This window comes from Sitophilus oryzae, unplaced genomic scaffold, assembly GCF_002938485.1.
Source record: "Sitophilus oryzae breed Bouriz unplaced genomic scaffold, Soryzae_2.0 scaffold_2009_pilon_pilon, whole genome shotgun sequence".
NCBI lineage: Eukaryota > Metazoa > Arthropoda > Insecta > Coleoptera > Curculionidae > Sitophilus > Sitophilus oryzae.
In genome coordinates, this window is record NW_022146735.1 from 286,756 (window position 1) to 305,963 (window position 19,208).

General features: G+C 29.4%; 1 protein-coding gene across 1 annotated transcript in view; it reads right to left on the reverse strand.

The window, feature by feature from the left end:
* Positions 1-19,208, reverse strand: part of LOC115884056 (hemicentin-1-like) — a 372,498-nt gene that overhangs the window by 8,320 nt on the left and 344,970 nt on the right. The window contains exons 4-5 of the mRNA XM_030902507.1: positions 13,719-13,830; positions 11,307-11,494 (exon numbers count right to left, since the gene is read on the reverse strand). Coding sequence (XP_030758367.1) covers positions 11,307-11,494; positions 13,719-13,830 — 300 coding nt within the window. The remainder of the gene's footprint in view (positions 1-11,306; positions 11,495-13,718; positions 13,831-19,208) is intronic.

The window sequence follows — 19,208 nt, forward strand, 5'->3', positions numbered from 1 at the left end:
TAATCATTTTTAATGGTGATGATAAAGCAAAGCAAGAATTTCCATTAACATACAAACTGGATAAACTTTTCTCACATTTATGTTAGCATGAGAAGAACAATATGGCAATATTATTATATAACTTGGTAATATTTGAGGGGTAGTTTCATATCGTTGGAATTTGACTTTCGAAAAATCCGTTTGCCAAAAATAAGCTTATTACGTCAAGCATTTTAAGCAGAATCGTGGTTAATCAATTACCCGACTTTTTGGAACACCCTGTATGATTTTTAAAAAATTTCAAAATATGTAAAAAACAAAATAAATTATGCGTGTCCATGTTTGCGTTTTCCCGAAAGACTAACCGTTTTTTAAATAACAAATATTGTATTATTTGAGGGGTGTTTTCGCCCTCTTGGAATTTGAGATTCGAGAAACCCCTCCTTATCGAACCTCTACACCCCACAGTCAATCCGTTTGCCAAAAATCAGCTTTAAACGTCAAACAGTTTAAGCGTGAAACTCGTTAAAGTCTTTATGAAACACCCTGTATAAATTTATAAAAAGTCTTAAAATATGTAAAACAACAAAATAAAATATGGTACGTGTTTAAGAGTTTTTCTGAAAAACTCACCGGTTTTTTAAATAAAAAATATTTTAATATTTGAGGGATAGTTTTACTCCCTTAGAATTCGAGTTTCGAAAAATCCTTTCTTATCGAACCTCTACACCCTAAAGTCGATCTGTTTTCCAAAAATCAGCTTTTTACGTCAAGCGCTTTAAGCAGGATCGTGATTAATCAATAACCAGATTTTTCGAAACACCCTGTATACATTTTTAAAAAATCTTAAAATATGTAGAAAAACAAAATAAAATATACGTGTTTAAGCGTTTTTTCGGAAACTTGGCCGTTTTTTAAATAAAAAATATTGTAATATTTGAGAGGTGGTTTCGCCCTCTTGGAACTGGAATTTCGAAAAATCCCTTCTTATCGAACCTTTACACCCTAGAATCAACCTGTATGCCAAAATTGAGCTTCTTACGTTGAGTGGTTTGAGCAGGATCGTGATTAATCAGTATGTCAGTCACTTAAGGATTTTATATAATACCATATGATCGAATAAAAACGGCGTCCAGTTGGCTTGGAAATGACGATCGATGGCATTTCCTATATAAATTTACATATAAAATGACAGCGATCTTCATTTCATAGCCATCGCTGACGCCGTTTTTATTCGATCATACGGTAGTATAGATTAATATAAGTAAATAAATGTAATAAATTATTTTTTGGTTTTTTATTATTTACGACTTATTTTAATATTTAGTTAAAAACCTAATTTCTTGGTAATATGGCAACATAGTAGATTAAATTAAAGGAAAAATAAAACAGAAAAGATTCAGTGGTTCTCAAAATTTAACCAAAGAATATTTTTTTTATTTTCCAAGTAAAATAACTCGGTTTGAAAAACGGTAAAGAGAAAATATTATGTTTCTTTTTTGGGGATCTACCAGCCCTGCAAATATTTGCACTTATTTAAGACTCACCCTGTATAGTCTTTCACACGTAACTTTTTCTCGACATTTGATATGGGGAATATGGAAACTATGGTCCAAACGAAAAATACCTAAGGAAGGGATACAAACGTGTTCTGTTGTTGAAGTTTTGTTACAACCTTTATTAAGAATATTTTGATTTTGAAAACATTCCTTAAGATTTTCCTTTTGTAATCCTCTTGACCTTAACTGCTTTGACGGGTTTTTCATCATATTGGAAAAAGTTAGGAGATAATAATCGTACCAGCAATGTAAATATATAAATAAAAAATAACAACATCTTTACAGGAAACAAATATAAGAAAGAAAATTATCGGTTAATTTTGAGAAACGGCCTCCAAGACATTCAGAGGAAAGTTCTATTTTATCAAAACCAAAACTTTTCCGAGTTAGAAGAACGTACACAACAGTTTCAATAATGTGCCTGTTTTCTTTTTATTTTCTTTTACCCAGGCCTCTATTTATCTATCTTCTTTCAGTCTATTTCCTCTTCTATCCCTTTACTTCCTCAATTCCTTTCCATTTTTCGATTTCTGGAAAAGTATCAGGAAACAATGGAGGAGAACGATATAGGGTCCAGTGAAAATTATAGGAACTCGATATAAAGACAACAAACTGATGAAAAAAATACTCTTAAAACGTATTTCTAAATTTTGCTTGATTTTTATTTGTTGTAATTAGGTAACTAGCTAAACAGTGACATCAAATTAAAATACAGTAGGGACTTGATAATCGGGCTCAATTAAAGCTAGGTAATTCGGATTAATAAAAAAATCCAGATTTTTGTATAGGCAGATTATAAAAAAGGTTAAAATATACCTACAAGCTTTAAACAAATGCATCAATATAGGAATAAGTAATAGTAAACATTGCAATTATAATATATTGATAAACCTATACATTATAGATAGGCATATTATGAATAGGTACTATACAGGGTGGTCCGAACTGTATTTCGGGAACTTCGGCAGCATATTCTGCAGATAAAAATAAATAAAAAAGTTCGTATAAATATATCTCCTAAAATGATAAAATGATACAGGGTGTAGAATTTTCATTTTTATTTTGATTTTTTCCAAATAATTTCTGAAGTAACGTCAATATTTGAAAGAAAATTGGTGTCTGGGAGAATATTAGCGAGGTGAAACCTTAGATGTCATTTACTTGACCCTAGATAAGGTTAGCATTTTCACAGATGACGTTTGAGAATTGTATTATGTGTTATTATCAAAGTAAGCTTCGTTTATATTAGACAAAGAGGGGCTGATTTAAAATACTTTATTTTTAAGTTTCTTTTCTCATTTTTTTGTGTTAATTACTTCAGTTTGAACTGTTTGAGACTATAAAAAGATCAAAAATTTTATAAAAAAACTTAAATCTTGACATTAAACGTTAACAGCCTCGATTTAGCTTATAACAAACTCTCAGCGATAAAATTAAATTTTTGTTTATAAGAATTAAGTGAGATACTTTACGAACAACTCGGAAGAAACCTTTGTCTTTCCTTTTACCCTCAGGTAATGTACCCCTCCCACTTCTCGCAACGTTTCTCCTTATCTCCCTTCCTCATTTTTTGTTGTTTTTGTTTTATTTCTGGCGTTCCCCACCTAGCGGCAGTAATTTCGGCTGATTTACGACTGAATTTACAATTTTAAACTGCGCCGCGCACAGGTTGGCCATTTTTTGCTCTTTTCCTTTGGAATTTTCTTGATATTTCCGTTTGTATGAAGGAGACATTGAAACAAATATATATGAATTAGTGTCATTAAAAAATAATTAGGTATAATGTTTTATTTAACGAAGAACCAAAATAAAGAAGAACGTTTACACCTATAGAATGTTAAATTACAAGTTATTATACAGGGTTATATAGTGCGTCGAGCATCTGTAGCTCCTACAATAAAAAACTTAGTATTTTTTAAAACGTAAACCTAAACTTTGTGTTACAGCGCTTTCAGATGGAGCGCACCGTCCGTCCGTCGTGTTTTTTCAAGATAGCCGTCAGACGAAATCATACGCGCCCATGTGAAATTGTTCATACCGTGCTGCAACTGTTACTTTTGGGTCGGTATTTACATGTGTGGAAGTAAATCGCATAAGGATCTTATTAAGTCGGAGAGAGAAATGCGACGGTGTGCTGTTGCGGCGTTGCCGGTACACCTTTCCCTATCAAGTAAAGTTCCCTATCAAACTAGATAAAATCATTAGATATGTTTCTAAACATCTGAAATGGAATTATAAGAATATCGTTAGGGTGGCCTTTTTTATAACGAGAAAACGTCAGTAATCGCGATAATTTAAAAACTCAACTTTTTAACACATAACAAGCCATAACTTAAGAACCACTTTAGATATTGAAACTTTTTTTTTATTGTGAAGATCGGATCTTTTACAATATGTGTAAATAAGAAAAATTCGATAAGGTTGTTTTTTTTCATTCAAAAATTTTAAACAACCCATGCATTTACTTTTAGTGTATAGCAAATTTCAGAAATTGTATAACTTTTTTATTTATAAAGATTTTCACATACTGTCTGCCAAGAAAATATACCAGAAATGTTAAGAAAGTTTTTGAGAAAACTACAATCGATTATTTCTAATAGATTTCGAGATATCGATTTTTGAATTCAGTGTTCTAATAGCGCGACCACTGTCGAACAGCAACTCACTTATTTTTCCTAAAAATGCAAGTGTTTCTAGGAAAATTAAAATTCAACGATTCGTAAATACATAAACAAATAAAGTATCACGAGACGTAATTAAATCGTGAATGATGTACACCTTTTCCTAAAACTTTAAGTACTGACAGAGTTACTTAAGCGGCCCATACATTATCAAACAAGTTGCGCAACAAAGCGATGCGCAACGTTGTGGTGCACAACTGCATCACCCACGCACTTGGTAAAGTTTTGATCAAACTTTTTATTAAAAGTTGTGCTTTGTTCGAGAAACAATCATGCCCTCAATTGCCATTGCGTCAATTAATATCGTACATACCCTAGATGATGTCGATGATACCAAAAAACGAAAAAGAAAACAAAGAATTTGGATGAAAGAACTAAAATATTGCACAACGAAGCGCAACACACACATACACTACACAACGCGTTGCGCAAACAGTCCTGTTGCACAAAAGAATTCAAACATTCTTGAAACTTATCAAACAATTGCGCAACTCATCAAACAGGACTATACATTGGCAACTCGTTGCGCAATAGCCTGCGCTGCGCAATGCATGGGCCGCTTTAGAGGTTGACCGGTCGACTGCGACAAATCTACTATTCCCCTTCCACGTCTCTTAGCAATGTGCACAGTTTCTCGGTTTATTTCATATGTTTGGCAACGTATTTACTGTTTTTACAGTACATTATTTTAGAACTTTGTTCAGTACATTATAAACGCATTGTACACTTCTTACATAGGGAAATCTCGATCCAAGACTAACCTTTGCCAGCCCTTAGTATAAACTCATAGTACTTGCTCGAAGTCGCGGACAGTCCGTCGCGGACGCTCCGCTCCATCTGAAAGCGTTGTTAGAATGTATTTTAGAAAAAAATATTTTAAGTTCTCTACAGGGTGGCTCAAAGAACTGTGAGTTGGTCCAGATTATTTTTTTAAAATGGAACATCCTGTATTTTATTATATTTTTGGCTTCCTTTCTGATAGTTTCAGAGATATTAATAATAAAATATTTGTTTCAGCCATTTATAAAAAAAATTATGCTATGTTTTTACTATAGTTCCCTTCCCACTAAATGCATTTTTTGTTTTTTGAGTGGTTACGTTGCACTGATTGTAATAGTAATACTGGTTGTAACTAAGATTAAACTGAAATTTTTAAAAAATGTCTCATTTTTACACCATTTGATCCTATACACCTCTGGTCACTTCATTTGCTTGGTATGTATTTTAATCCATGCGACAGAGATAAATATATAAATGACCGGTTGACAGACAGAGAGACAAAATAAAAAGCGGCATAGAATGTTGCAGGTTTTTACGTTTGTAGGAAAATGTGTTTAGAAAAAAATAAATTATTTTAAAAACTTTCATGTATACTACTGAAATGAAGTTAATATATCTAAGATAAATATAATCTATTACAGCTGTAATAAAATGAGTAACTAATTGTAAAAAATAAAGTTCCAACTCTAGATGCATTATTTTTCATAAACGCCTACTTGTGCGGTTTGAAATTATGATACAAAATCCGGCAATACCGCATGGAAGAAATGTATCAACTCAACTTTGGACTCTTTTTAATACATTTGATTTTCCATTAAGCTGTCGACATCACTGTTTTACACGTTAAAAATTTCAATGACCAGAGCGGTATACGTTTTTAACACAGCAGTTTTTCCACTATAGTGAAATGCCATTTTTTTTGTTTAAAACACTTTGCTATTGAAAAGGTAGGTCAATCCAACAAATTATATTAATACTAAGGAAAAAAAACAGGGATGTAGGATCCACTGAGTAAAGATGTCGTTTTCTACACATGTTTCATTTTATATAAAAAGGACAAGCACTCTAGACAGTGACAGGTTTCCTTCAAAAATATAATTCAAAAAAGGTAGGTGTGAGACATTATATGAAATTCTAGCCCTGCGAGAACTTTTTGTAGCATTTTCTTCCCCTTTTTTGACGGGTTTTTCCACTTTTTCAAGATTCATATTAAGTTTTTATCGTCGTTCACGTAAAGTATTATTTTCGTACCTCGGAGAGATATAAGAAGCTTGTTTTCGTCAAGTGAGTGTAGTGAAAGTTGAAGCCTATTCCCAATACAATATTATGTCGACGGTATAATGAATTTTATTCAGAAATGTTATAAAAAGGTGAAAGACTCGGTGAAAGATACAAGATATATGCTCGGAAAATTTCTAATTTTTTCTTGTTTACATTATGTTTATTTTATGATACTTTGTGATATTCCATAAAACGGAAAATAAGAAATATAATTATAAACAAAATATCCAGACTTTTCTAGAAATAAATGCGCTAGAAAAAGATATAAATATTATTAACACAGTAAATTTTCCATTATATTGAAATGCCATTTTTTTTGTTTTAAAACACTTTGTTATTGAAAAGGTAGGTTAATCCAACAAATTATATTAATACTAAAGAAAAAAAACAGGGATGTACGATCCACTGAGTAAAGATGTCGTTCTCTACACATGTTTTATTTTATATAAAAAGGGCAAGCACTCTCGACTGTGACAGGTTTCTTTCAAAAACATAATTCAAAATAAGGTAGGTGTGAGACATTATATGAAATTCTAGCCCTGCGAGAACTTTTTGTAGCATTTTCTTCCCCTTTTTTGACGGGGTTTTCCATTTTTTCAAGATTCATATTAAGTTTTTATCGTCGTTCACGTAAAGTATTATTTTCGTACCTCGGAGGGATATAAGAAGCTTGTTTTCGTCAAGTGAGTGTACTGAAAGTTGAAGCCTATTCCCAATACAATATTATGTCGACGGTATAATGAATTTTATTCAGAAATGATATAAAAGGTGAAAGACTCGGTGAAAGATACAAGATATATGCTCGGAAAATTTCTAATTTTTTCGTGTTTACATTATGTTTATTTTATGATACTTTGTGATATTCCATAAAACGGAAAATAACAAATATAATTATAAACAAAATATCCAGACTTTTTTAGAAATAAATGCGCTAGAAAAAGATATAAATATTATTAACACAGTAAATTTTCCATTATATTGAAATGCCATTTTTTTGTTTTAAAACATTTTGCTATTGAAAAGGTAGGTCAATCCAACAAATTATATTAATACTAAGGAAAAAAAACAGGGATGTAGGATCCACTGAGTAAAGATGTCGTTTTCTACACATGTTTCATTTTATATAAAAAGGACAAGCACTCTCGACAATGACAGGTTTCTTTCAAAAATATAATTCAAAAAAGGTAGGTGTGAGACATTATATCAAATTCTAGCCCTGGGAGAACTTTTTGTAGCATTTTCTTCCCATTTTTTGACGGGGTTTTCCATTTTTTTCAAGATTCATATTAAGTTTTTATCGTTTTTCATGTAGAGTATTATTTTCCTACCTCGGAGGGATATAAGAAGCTTGTTTTCGTCAAGTGAGTGTACTGAAAGTTGAAGCCTATTCCCAGTACAATATTATGTCGACGGTATAATGAATTTTATTCAGAAATGACATAAAAAGGTGAAAAATACAAGATATATGTTCGGAAAATATACTTTGTGATATTTTATAAAACTTGGAAAATAACAAATATAATTATAGACAAAATATCCAGACTTTTTTTTAGAAATAAATGCTCTAGAAAAAGATATAGATATTATTAAGACAGTACACTTTCCATTATATTAAAATGCTTTTTTTTGTTTTAAAACACTTTGCTATTGAAAAGGTAGGTCAAAATCCAATAAATTATATTAATACTAAAGAAAAAAAAAACAGGGATATAGGATCCACTGAGTAAAGATGTCGTTCTCTACACATGTTTCATTTTATATAAAAAGGACAAGCACTCTCGACTGTGACAGGTTTCTTTCAAAAACATAATTCAAAAAAAGTAGGTGTGAGACATTATATGAAATTCTAGCCCTGCGAGAACTTTTTGTAGCATTTTCTTCCCATTTTTGACGGTGTTTTCCATTTTTTTTCAAGATTCATATTAAGTTTTTATCGTCGTTCACGTAGAGTATTATTTTCGTACCTCGGAGGGATATAAAAAGCTTGTTTTCGTCAAGTGAGTGTACTGAAAGTTGAAGCCTATTCCCAATACAATATTATGTCGACGGTATAATGAATTTTATTCAGAAATGATATAAAAAGGTGAAAGACTCGGTGAAAGTTACGAGATATATGCTCGGAAAATTTCTAATTTTTTCTTGTTTACATTATGTTTATTTTATGATACTTTGTGATATTCCATAAAACGGAAAATAACAAATATAATTATAAACAAAATACCCAGACTTTTTTAGAAATAAATGCGCTAGAAAAAGATATAAATATTATTAATACAGTAAATTTTCCATTATATTGAAATGCCATTTTTTTTGTTTTAAAACATTTTGCTATTGAAAAGGTAGGTCAATCCAACAAATTATATTAATACTAAGGAAAAAAAAACAGGGGTGTAGGTTCCACTGAGTAAAGATGTCGTTTTCTACACATGTTTCATTTTATATAAAAAGGACAAGCACTCTCGACAGTGACAGGTTTCTTTCAAAAACATAATTCGAAAAAAGGTAGGTGTAGGACATTATATGAAATTCTAGCCCTGCGAGAACTTTTTGTAGCATTTTCTTCCCATTTTTTGACGGGTTTTTCCATTTTTTCAAGATTCATATTAAGTTTTTATCGTCGTTCACGTAAAGTATTATTTTCGTACCTCGGAGGGATATAAGAAGCTTGTTTTCATCAAGTGAGTGTACTGAAAGTTGAAGCCTATTCCCAATACAATATTATGTCGACGGTATAATGAATTTTATTCAGAAATGTTATAAAAAGGTGAAAGACTCGGTGAAAGATACAAGATATATGCTCGGAAAATTTCTAATTTTTTCGTATTTACATTATGTTTATTTTATGATACTTTGTGATATTCCACAAAACGGAAAATAACAAATATAATTATAAACAAAATACCCAGACTTTTTTAGAAATAAATGCGCTAGAAAAAGATATAAATATTATTAACACAGTAAATTTTCCATTATATTGAAACGCCATTTTTTTGTTTTAAAACATTTTGCTATTGAAAAGGTATGTCAATCCAACAAATTATATTAATACTAAGGAAAAAAAAAACAGGGATGTAGGATCCACTGAGTAAAGATGTCGTTTTCTACACATGTTTCATTTTATTTATTATAAGAAGCTTGTTTTCGTCAAGTGTACTGAAAGTTGAAGCCTATTCCCAATACAATATTATGACGACGGTATAATGAATTTTATTCAGAAATGTTATAAAAAGGTGAAAGACTCGGTGAAAGATACAAGATATATGCTCGGAAAATTTCTAATTTTTTCTTGTTTACATTATGTTTATTTTATGATACTTTGTGATATTCCATAAAACGGAAAATAACAAATATAATTATTAACAAAATATCCAGACTTTTTTAGAAATAAATGCGCTAGAAAAAGATATAAATATTATTAACACAGTAAATTTTCCATTATATTGAAATGCCATTTTTTTTTGTTTTAAAACATTTTGCTATTGAAAAGGTAGGTCAATCCAACAAATTATATTAATACTAAGGAAAAAAAAACAGGGATGTAGGATCCACTGAGTAAAGATGTCGTTTTCTACACATGTTTCATTTTATATAAAAAGGACAAGCACTCTCGACAGTGACAGGTTTCTTTCAAAAACATAATTCAAAAAAGGTAGGTGTAGGACATTATATGAAATTCTAGCCCTGCGAGAACTTTTTGTAGCATTTTCTTCCCCTTTATTGACGGGTTTTTCCATTTTTTCAAGATTCATATTAAGTTTTTATCGTCGTTCACGTAAAGTATTATTTTCGTACCTCGGAGGGATATAAGAAGCTTGTTTTCGTCAAGTGAGTGTACTGAAAGTCGAAGCCTATTCCGAATATAATATTATGTCGACGGTATAATGAATTTTATTCAGAAATGATATAAAAAGGTGAAAGATTATATGCTCGGAGAACTTGTAATTTTTTCTTATTTACATTATGTTAATTTTATGATACTTCGTGATATTCCATAAAAATGGAAAATAACAAATATAATTATAAACAAAATATCCAGATTTTTTAAATTTTTTTTAAGAAATGTGCTGAAAAATATATAATTTTTATTTATTTATTATATATCAGAAACCATCCAAATATAATTACTCATATCTTAGGATTATGTAAAGTGATCTGAAAGGAAGCCAAAAATGGAATAATATACAAGGTATTTCATTTAAAAAAAATCTTCCCGATCCACTCACACTTTTTTGAGCCACCCTCTAGAAGTTAAAATATTTTCCTGAAATACATCTTCGTATATACTTTAGGTTTGCACTTAAACAAAATTCTCAATTTTTTTTTCTAGAAGCTACAGATGCCCGACGCACTATTGCCGGACCCTGTATACCAATTCTCAACAGTACCAATATTATTTTGTCTTGTATTATTGTTATTGTATAACCTATTCTTACGTGTACTTTCCAATTAATGTCTTTTTCAATTCTCGTACAAATTAAGTATCTAATAAATGGGAGTTTTGAAAGAAATGGCTGCAACATCTCTATAGCTCACTGATTCCGAATCACCCAACTGTAAACTGAGAAGCTTATTACTTAATTTAAACTGAAGAGTAAAAACAACAAAAAAGCCCGTCGGAAAATAAAATAAACTCCGGGAAAATACAGAGCGCTTCACATTTTTGACGTTTTATATCAACTTAATTTTTCCACTTTTCTCGCATTGGAGTTAGAGAGAGGAAAATTCAGTTTTTCTGTCTTTTTCTCTGATGGCGGTCTTATTATATTTTAAAAATGTAACGTCAAATATAAATGGAACGTAATTTTAAAAGTGAAGAGCGGTAATATCTCTCTTTCGTTTAGCCTTTGCGTTTGGTGAGAAATCGTAGAAGCGTTTAAACAAAAAGAAATTATGAGATTTTTGCGAAGAGAATGATGTCTCTTTTAAAATATCGTGACGCTCGTATACGGGGAGCCAAAAGTTGATATAATGTTATCATTTACCATTTCAAATCGAAAGCCCTGTAATTTTTAATTATGTATCTTACCGTTGAGCACGTGCACGAATGCAGACGCTGGACTGGCATTTGATGGCATGCACGTGTAGTTCCCCGTGTCTGTTAGTAGGGCCTTGGTTACCAATAGCTTGCTGGTGGTACCTATTTCCGTTTTTTCTGTTTCCAAGCTGATACCACCTCGAGGTGAGTCAAAATCCACAATAGAATGACCATGATACCTAGAATACACAGAATATATTTTTATAACATATACAGGGTTGTTCACCACATACGACACGGAGTATTGTAACTAAACGATTAGTTTATTACAAATTGTAAGGTTTGGGTTCGTTGAAGGACTATTAGAGCTACAATTTAAAAATATTTTTACAAGATACAGAGTGTCCCAAATAAGTAAAAAATATCAAAGTTGTATTTTTTTAAATGGAACACCCTGTATATTATTTCATTTTTAGTTTCTACGATTAAAATAAAGGTAAATTTGATTAAGGTTTATTATACTTAAACCTTACCGTTTTTGAACTATTTTCAATTTTGTGAAATTGCAGTAAAGATTTTAAGGCTTTATTTCTCCAAGGGTATCAAAGTTTTTAATACTAAATATTTACTGAAGTTTATTTATTGATCAGTTATTTTGTTGCAATAATAAAAATAATACTACCTTATACAGAGTGCCTAAAAATTTATTTTAAATAATTATTAGCTTCAAACGGCAATAACTTGTTTAATTTAAACGGAACACCTTGTATATTTTATGAGAATCAGATGCACAATTTAATTGTCTATCAAATTATATTATACCATTTTTACCTATCTCTTTAAGTTTCCGTAGAAAATGCATTTTCTTGTAATTTAGAACTTATTTATCAATATACCCATGGACTATTGACATTTTAGATTATTTTTAAAGATGTACCAAATTTTTAAAGAGTACAGATACTAATATTGTCGATATAATTTCTTTATTTTATTAAAAATAAAAAAAAAATATTTAAATATTTGTTAAAGAGGACCAATTAATATGATTCCAGTATTCAAACTACATTAATTGACTGTTTGCGTTGACTAATAATAATTGCTCCAAATACTAAAATACTGAATTTTGTATGTGTATTAGACACTATGGTAAAAAGTAACACCTTAAAAATGATATTTCATTTTTTCACAAATGCTTATTCATAACAACAGAGACGTTCATTTTCATAACTTATTATAATCATTTCTGATTCAAATTCACATTTATTCAGAATAATTTATTAACGAACACAATTAAGTATGTAATTAATCAGTATTTGGGCGGAAATAATGGTGATATATTTAATTAATGGTACACTCTTTTATAAAGATTTAAATAGTTTTCTTCTTGCATACAAATGGGCTGGTAATATTATCGTTTTGCTAAAAACGATAATATTACTAGCCTGTACGTTTTGTACATAATATGTTGCTTTAAAAACAATCTAAAATGTTAATATTCCATGGGTATATTGATAAATGAGGTCTAAATTATAAGAAAATGCATTTTCTACGAAAACTTGAAGGGATAGGTAGGAAATGGTATAATACAATTTGATAGACAATTAAATTGTGCATCTGATTCTCCTAAAATATACAGGGCGTTCTATTTAAATTGGAAATTATTTAAAATATATTTTTAGACACTCTGTATGAGGTAGTATTATTTTTATTATTGCAACGTAATAACTGATCAATAAATAAGCTTCAGTAAATATTTAGTATTAAAAACTTTGATACTCTTGGAGAAATGAAGCCTTAAAATTTTTGTTGCAATTTCACAAAATTGAAAATATTTCAAAAACGGTCAGGTTTAAGTGTAATAAACCTTAATCAAATTTACCGTTATTTTAATCGTAGAAACTAAAAATGTAATAATATACAGGGTGTTCAATTTAAAAAAAATACAACTTTGATATTTTTTATTTATTTGGGACACTCTGTATCTGGTAAAAATATTTTTAAATTGTAGCTCTAATAGTCCTTCAACGAACCCAAAACTTACAATTTGTAAAAATCTAATCGTTTAGCTACAATACTCCGAGTCGTATGTGGTGAACAACCCTGTATAGTATTTTTAGGTACATTTTTTTTATCTTAATAATATTTCATCTATTCTAATAATTTTGAAGCTGATTTTAGAGAAATTATAGAGGCATTTAAAAAAAATATGATGTTGTTTGTTCAAAAAAAGGACCTTACACAAAGAAATAGATATTCTGGATAAAACTTTGTAACAAATTAAGTCTCAAATAACAAAAATTATCATCATTTGGACTCATTATCTCTTGAGACGTAACGCAGAATCTTATGTTATGATTGTGGTGAAAACAAAAGTTAAAGCTACAGTGTTTTGACGAACGTAACATAAACGTTGGTATTGTATTCCTATAATTCTGTATAAAACAATTTTTTAACATTACTTACCATAGTACTGATGATGGAGGTATTGAATGCACATTGACAGTACATGTTAAGGAAATAGTGCTTCCTTTCTTCACATAGATTTCTGTAGGACCGGTTATGCTAGCTTGGGCATCTGAAACCAAAACAAATAATTTTATTCTAATATTATATCAGAAGCCAGTTTTAATTTTTATGATGTGTGATTTCGGATTCATTATTCATGAGAAAAAATTGTATTCGGTTGAATTTTTTTTTCTATACAAAAAAATTAAAATAAATATGCAAACTTTGGCGCCACTCAAGATATGCAAATGAAACGTAAACAGAAAAATAGAGGGTTGCCCTTTACTTATTAAAAAAAAAATATTAGCGAAGATCCTTCATTCAATAGTTTTCGGTCACTTCCTGTTTCACCGGAATGACTACAGCTTGTGATTCTTAAATGACACCTTCGGTATTCTTTTACCTTATTCCATAGAAAATCTCTCTCTGAGAAGAATGGATATCATATGTCAACTTTTGACATCTTTGCATATGGTTTATAACGACAATTTGATTCAAAATACCAAGTGTGTGGTACTAATCGGTAAATTTTTAAATAAATAAATAAATGCCTTTATTGTCAAAAAATTTTTCAATTTGTAGACAAAGGTAAACTAACAAACAAAGTAAAAAAAAACAAGATACACAAACAAACAAACAAAAGATAATACAAAACATTATACCAATAATATTGTCAGTCTTATTGTTAAAATAAACATTTATAAATGTTTAAAATGTCAAAGAACAAAAAAAATTAAAATAATATTCAAAAATATTTAGCCAGTTTATAGCAAAATATCAATGACCTCTAAATAAATTAATTTCGATGTCATTAGTAAATATAGCAATAGCAAACATTAGACCAGTGTTTACAAGATCAAATTCGATTTTCAATTCAAATATAATTCATTTACGGCGTAGAAAGCCTTGTCTAGTAAATAAGAGTTCAATGCTTTGCGAAATGAAAAAAATGATGTTATGGATTTGATTTCAAATGGCAGGTGATTGTGCATTTTTTTCGAGTTGTATAATATTGAACTTTTAACTAACTCTGAGCGTGGGGTAGGTAGATAAAGATCTTGCTCCGCGTTCCTGAGTGGATAAGTGTGAGATGGCCTTTCTTGAGAAGCTGATACATGTTTACGTATTAGGCAAACTGTATAGTTATATTAATTATATTATACAGGGTGGTCCGAATAGTATTCCGGAAACTTCGGCAGCATATTCTGCAGATAAAAATAAGTAAAAAAGTTTGTATAAATATGTCCGAAAATGTTTATTTTCGGAGATACAGGGTGTAGAAGCTTCATTTTTATTTCGATTTTTTTTCGAAGTAACGTCAATATTTGGATGAAAATGAAGGGGAGTTTTTTGACATGAGAAATTTGATTTTCATGTCAATATGACTCCTATTTATAGGGATTTACTACCACGCCACTTACATGTGTTTTAACTGTTTTGAAAAGTAGTAACTTTTCGTCCGTACCTGTATAAAACTCCTGGGTGAAAAAATATACATTTCCGTGATTTTTTACGTAAAAAATATTTTTTGGTAAAAATCGCTACGAGCAACCGTTCTCAAGATATTTAGAATGGAAATAGTCAATACATGTCATTATTGAGAACAAATAAGTAGACTGAAGAGCGGTAATATTTGATTTGAAAATTGACTGAAATGATAAATTTGGGAACTTTTTATTTTTTTAAATTAATCATAAATTTTTCTTCGAAAAAATGAAGCTAAAATAGTTTCTGTTGAACTTTTGGTACAAAAACATTTCAGATTTATGATTTCAGTTTAATAATTATTATTTAGTCAACATGTTTAATTTATGTCAATGATGACAGGTATTGATAATTTCGATTTCAAATATCTCGAGAACCATTACTTTTAGTAATTTTTACCAAGAGACCTTTTTTACGTAAGAAACACCGTAAATATATATTTTCTTCCTCAGTAGTTTTATACACGTACGGACGAAAAGTTATTGCTCTTTAAACCAGTTAAAAATATGTAGGTGGCGTCCTCTACAAGTAGGAGCCATATTGACATCAAAATCAAACTTTCATGTCAAAAATCTCCCAGACTCCAATTTTCATCCAAATATTGACGTTATTTCAGAAATTATTTGGAAAAATTCGAAATAAAAATAATATTTCTACACCCTGTATCTCAGAAACAAGCATTTTAGGACATACATCTATACGAACATTTTTACTTATTTTTATATGCACAATATGCTCCCAAAGTTTTCGGAATACAGTTCGGACTAGCTTGTATATTCGTAAAATAATGTTTTTTTCAAATATGCTAATGAACTACCCACTTTTCATTTGAAATAAAATTGAGATATGATTAAAAATACGATTTGGACAAATTTTAACCGGCCAGGACAAGAGAGAAAAAACATTATACCATCAAATATATTTTTCCAAGGCACCTAGATTAAGAACTAGTGTTTACAACAGAGCCACAGCACTACAAATTGAAATTTGAAATACGATTTTTATTTTATCAAAAATGTCAAAAGTTGACATAATATGCTATGTCAGAGTGCAATTCATAGTGTCATTCTCTATCAAATAAAGTAAAAAAATACCGAGGTTACCACTTAAAAATCAAAAGTTGTAGTCATTTCCGGTGAAACAGGAAATGACCGAAAACAATTGAATATGTCAATCAATCTTAGTTTATATCATACACTAACATACCAAATCTCGTGTTTTATCTGAAAAAATAAAAAAAGTTATAGAGTTGAACCACTTTTGAGAAACATCTGGTATGTAGATTACATTTGGGGGTTACAATTACACCTTTGGTGTGACAGCAAATGTTGTAATGTAATCGTAATGTATGTTGTACTCTAACTCTTACTACTTTTTACATTTGTATAGCGCAATTTTTTATTTATCCTAATGACAGTTGAAACAAGACAAATTTTAAACTGATTTTTCTACATAAAGTGAATAAACAGGGTTGTTCACCACATACGACACGGAATATTGTAGCTAAATGATTAGATTTTTACAAATTGTAAGTTTTGGGTTCGTTGAAGGACTATTAGAACTACAATTTAAAAATATTTTTACAAGATACAGAGTGTCCCAAATAAATAAAAAATATCAAAGTTGTATTTTTTTAAATGGAACACCCTGTATATTATTGCATTTTTAGTTTCTACGATTAAAATAAAGGTGAATTTGATTAAGATTTATTATACTTAAACCTTACCGTTTTTGAAATATTTTCAATTTTGGGAAATTGCAGTAAAAATTTTAAGGCTTCATTTCTCCAAGGGTATCAAAGTTTTTAATACTAAATATATACTGAAGTTTAGTTATTGATCAGATATTGTGTTGCAATAATAAACAAAATATTACATTTTACAGAGTGTTTAAAAATATATGTTACATAATTACTAGCTTTAAACGGCAATAACTTGTTTAATTTAAATGGAACACCCTGTATATTTTATGAGAATCAGATGCACAATTTAATTGTCTATCAAATTGTATTATACCATTTTTTACCTATCTCTTCAAGCTTCCGTAGAAAATGCATTTTCTTGTAATTTGGAATTCATTTATCAATATACCCATGGAATATTGACATTTTAGATTATTTTTAAAGATGTACCAAATTTTTAAAGAGTACAGATACTAATATTGTCAATATTGTTCCTTTATTTCATTAAGAAAAAAAACCTGTTTAAATATTTGTTAAAGAGGATCAATTAATACGATTCCAGTATTCAAACTACATTAATTGACTGTTTGCGTTGATTAATAATAATTGCTCCAAATACTAAAAAACTGAATTATTTATGTGTATTAGATAGTGTGGTAAAAAAACTAATACCTTAAAAATGATATTTCATTTTTTGAAAAATGCTTATCTATAACAACAAAGACGTTCATTTTCATAACTTATTATTATATTGATTTCTGATTCAAATCCACATTTATTTAGAATAATTTATTAACGAACACAATTAAGTATGTAATTAATTAGTATTTGAACGGAAATACTGGTGGTATATTTAATTAATGGTATACTCTTTTATAAATATTTAGATAGTTTTCTTTTCGCATGCAAATGGGCTCATCGTTTTATTAAAAACGATCATATTACTAGCCTGTACATTTTGTACATTTGTTGTTTTAAAAACAATCTAAAATGTCAATATTCCATGGGTATATTGATAAATGGGGTCTAAATTATAAGAAAATGCATTTTCTACAAAAACTTGAAGGGATAGGTAAAAAATGGTTTAACACAATTTGATAGACAATTAAATTGTGCATCTGATTCTCATAAAATATACAGGGTATTCCGTTAAATTAAACAAGTTATTGCCGTTTAAAGCTAGTAATTATCTAAAATAAATTTTTAGACACTCTGTATAAGGTAGTATAATTTTTATCATTGCAACACAATAACTGATCAATAAATCAACTTCAGTAAATATTTAGTATTAAAAACTTTGATACCTTCGGAGAAATGAAACCTTAAAATTTATACTGCAATTTTACAAAATTAAAAATATTTCAAAAACGGTAAGGTTTAAGTGTAATAAACCTTAATCACATTTACCTTTATTTTAGTCGTAGAAACTAAAAATGCAATAATATACAAGGCGTTCCATTAAAAAAATACAACTTTGATATTTTTTATTTATTTGGACACTCTATACCTTGTAAAAATATTTTTAAATTGTAGCTCTAATAGTCTTTCAACGAACCCAAAACTTATAATTTGTAAAAATCTAATCGTTTAGCTATAATACTCCGTGTCGTATGTGGTGAACAACCCTGAATAAAATGCGAATTTTTTGACCCGGTACTGTAAAAAACAAATCAAAATTGTTTATAAATTTATAGCCATTTTCTCTGATCTAGTCTCTGTAAGAGCCAACATGTCCCTTTTTTTGGACCTCCATATTAACAAATAAATAATCTTTAGCCTTATGGCCTTAAACTTTCTGCGACCAATAGAAATGGGGGCTTTTGGCTTCGATGACCATACGACAGGCTATAAATTTTTATTTGACCCCTTTTTTCCTTATATAAACGAATAAAAAACTAGGACGAGAGGCAACAAACAGCAGATACCGAGGGACACTAAAAAAGCAAAGACCCAGGGTAAATATGATTATAGGATTATTGGTTCTTTTTTTTAGTTGATCCTTGTATAATATTAGTTAATCGCTGAATTTATTTTTTGAGTCAGTAGCGTCTCGATATTTTTTTGATATTAAAAATATATACTATAAAAATATTTGTATTAGTTGTCATATTTTTAAACGGTTTTATTTAGCTCGACCCGTACGGTATTTATTTATTTGTTTGTTTATTTGGGTCAAAATTAGAAATTGAAATTTAAGTACCTTCCTGTTGCCAGATTGATCTGAAATTTGGTACACACCTTTAGTTCCGATGACAATACAATATAGTAATATCAATAACATT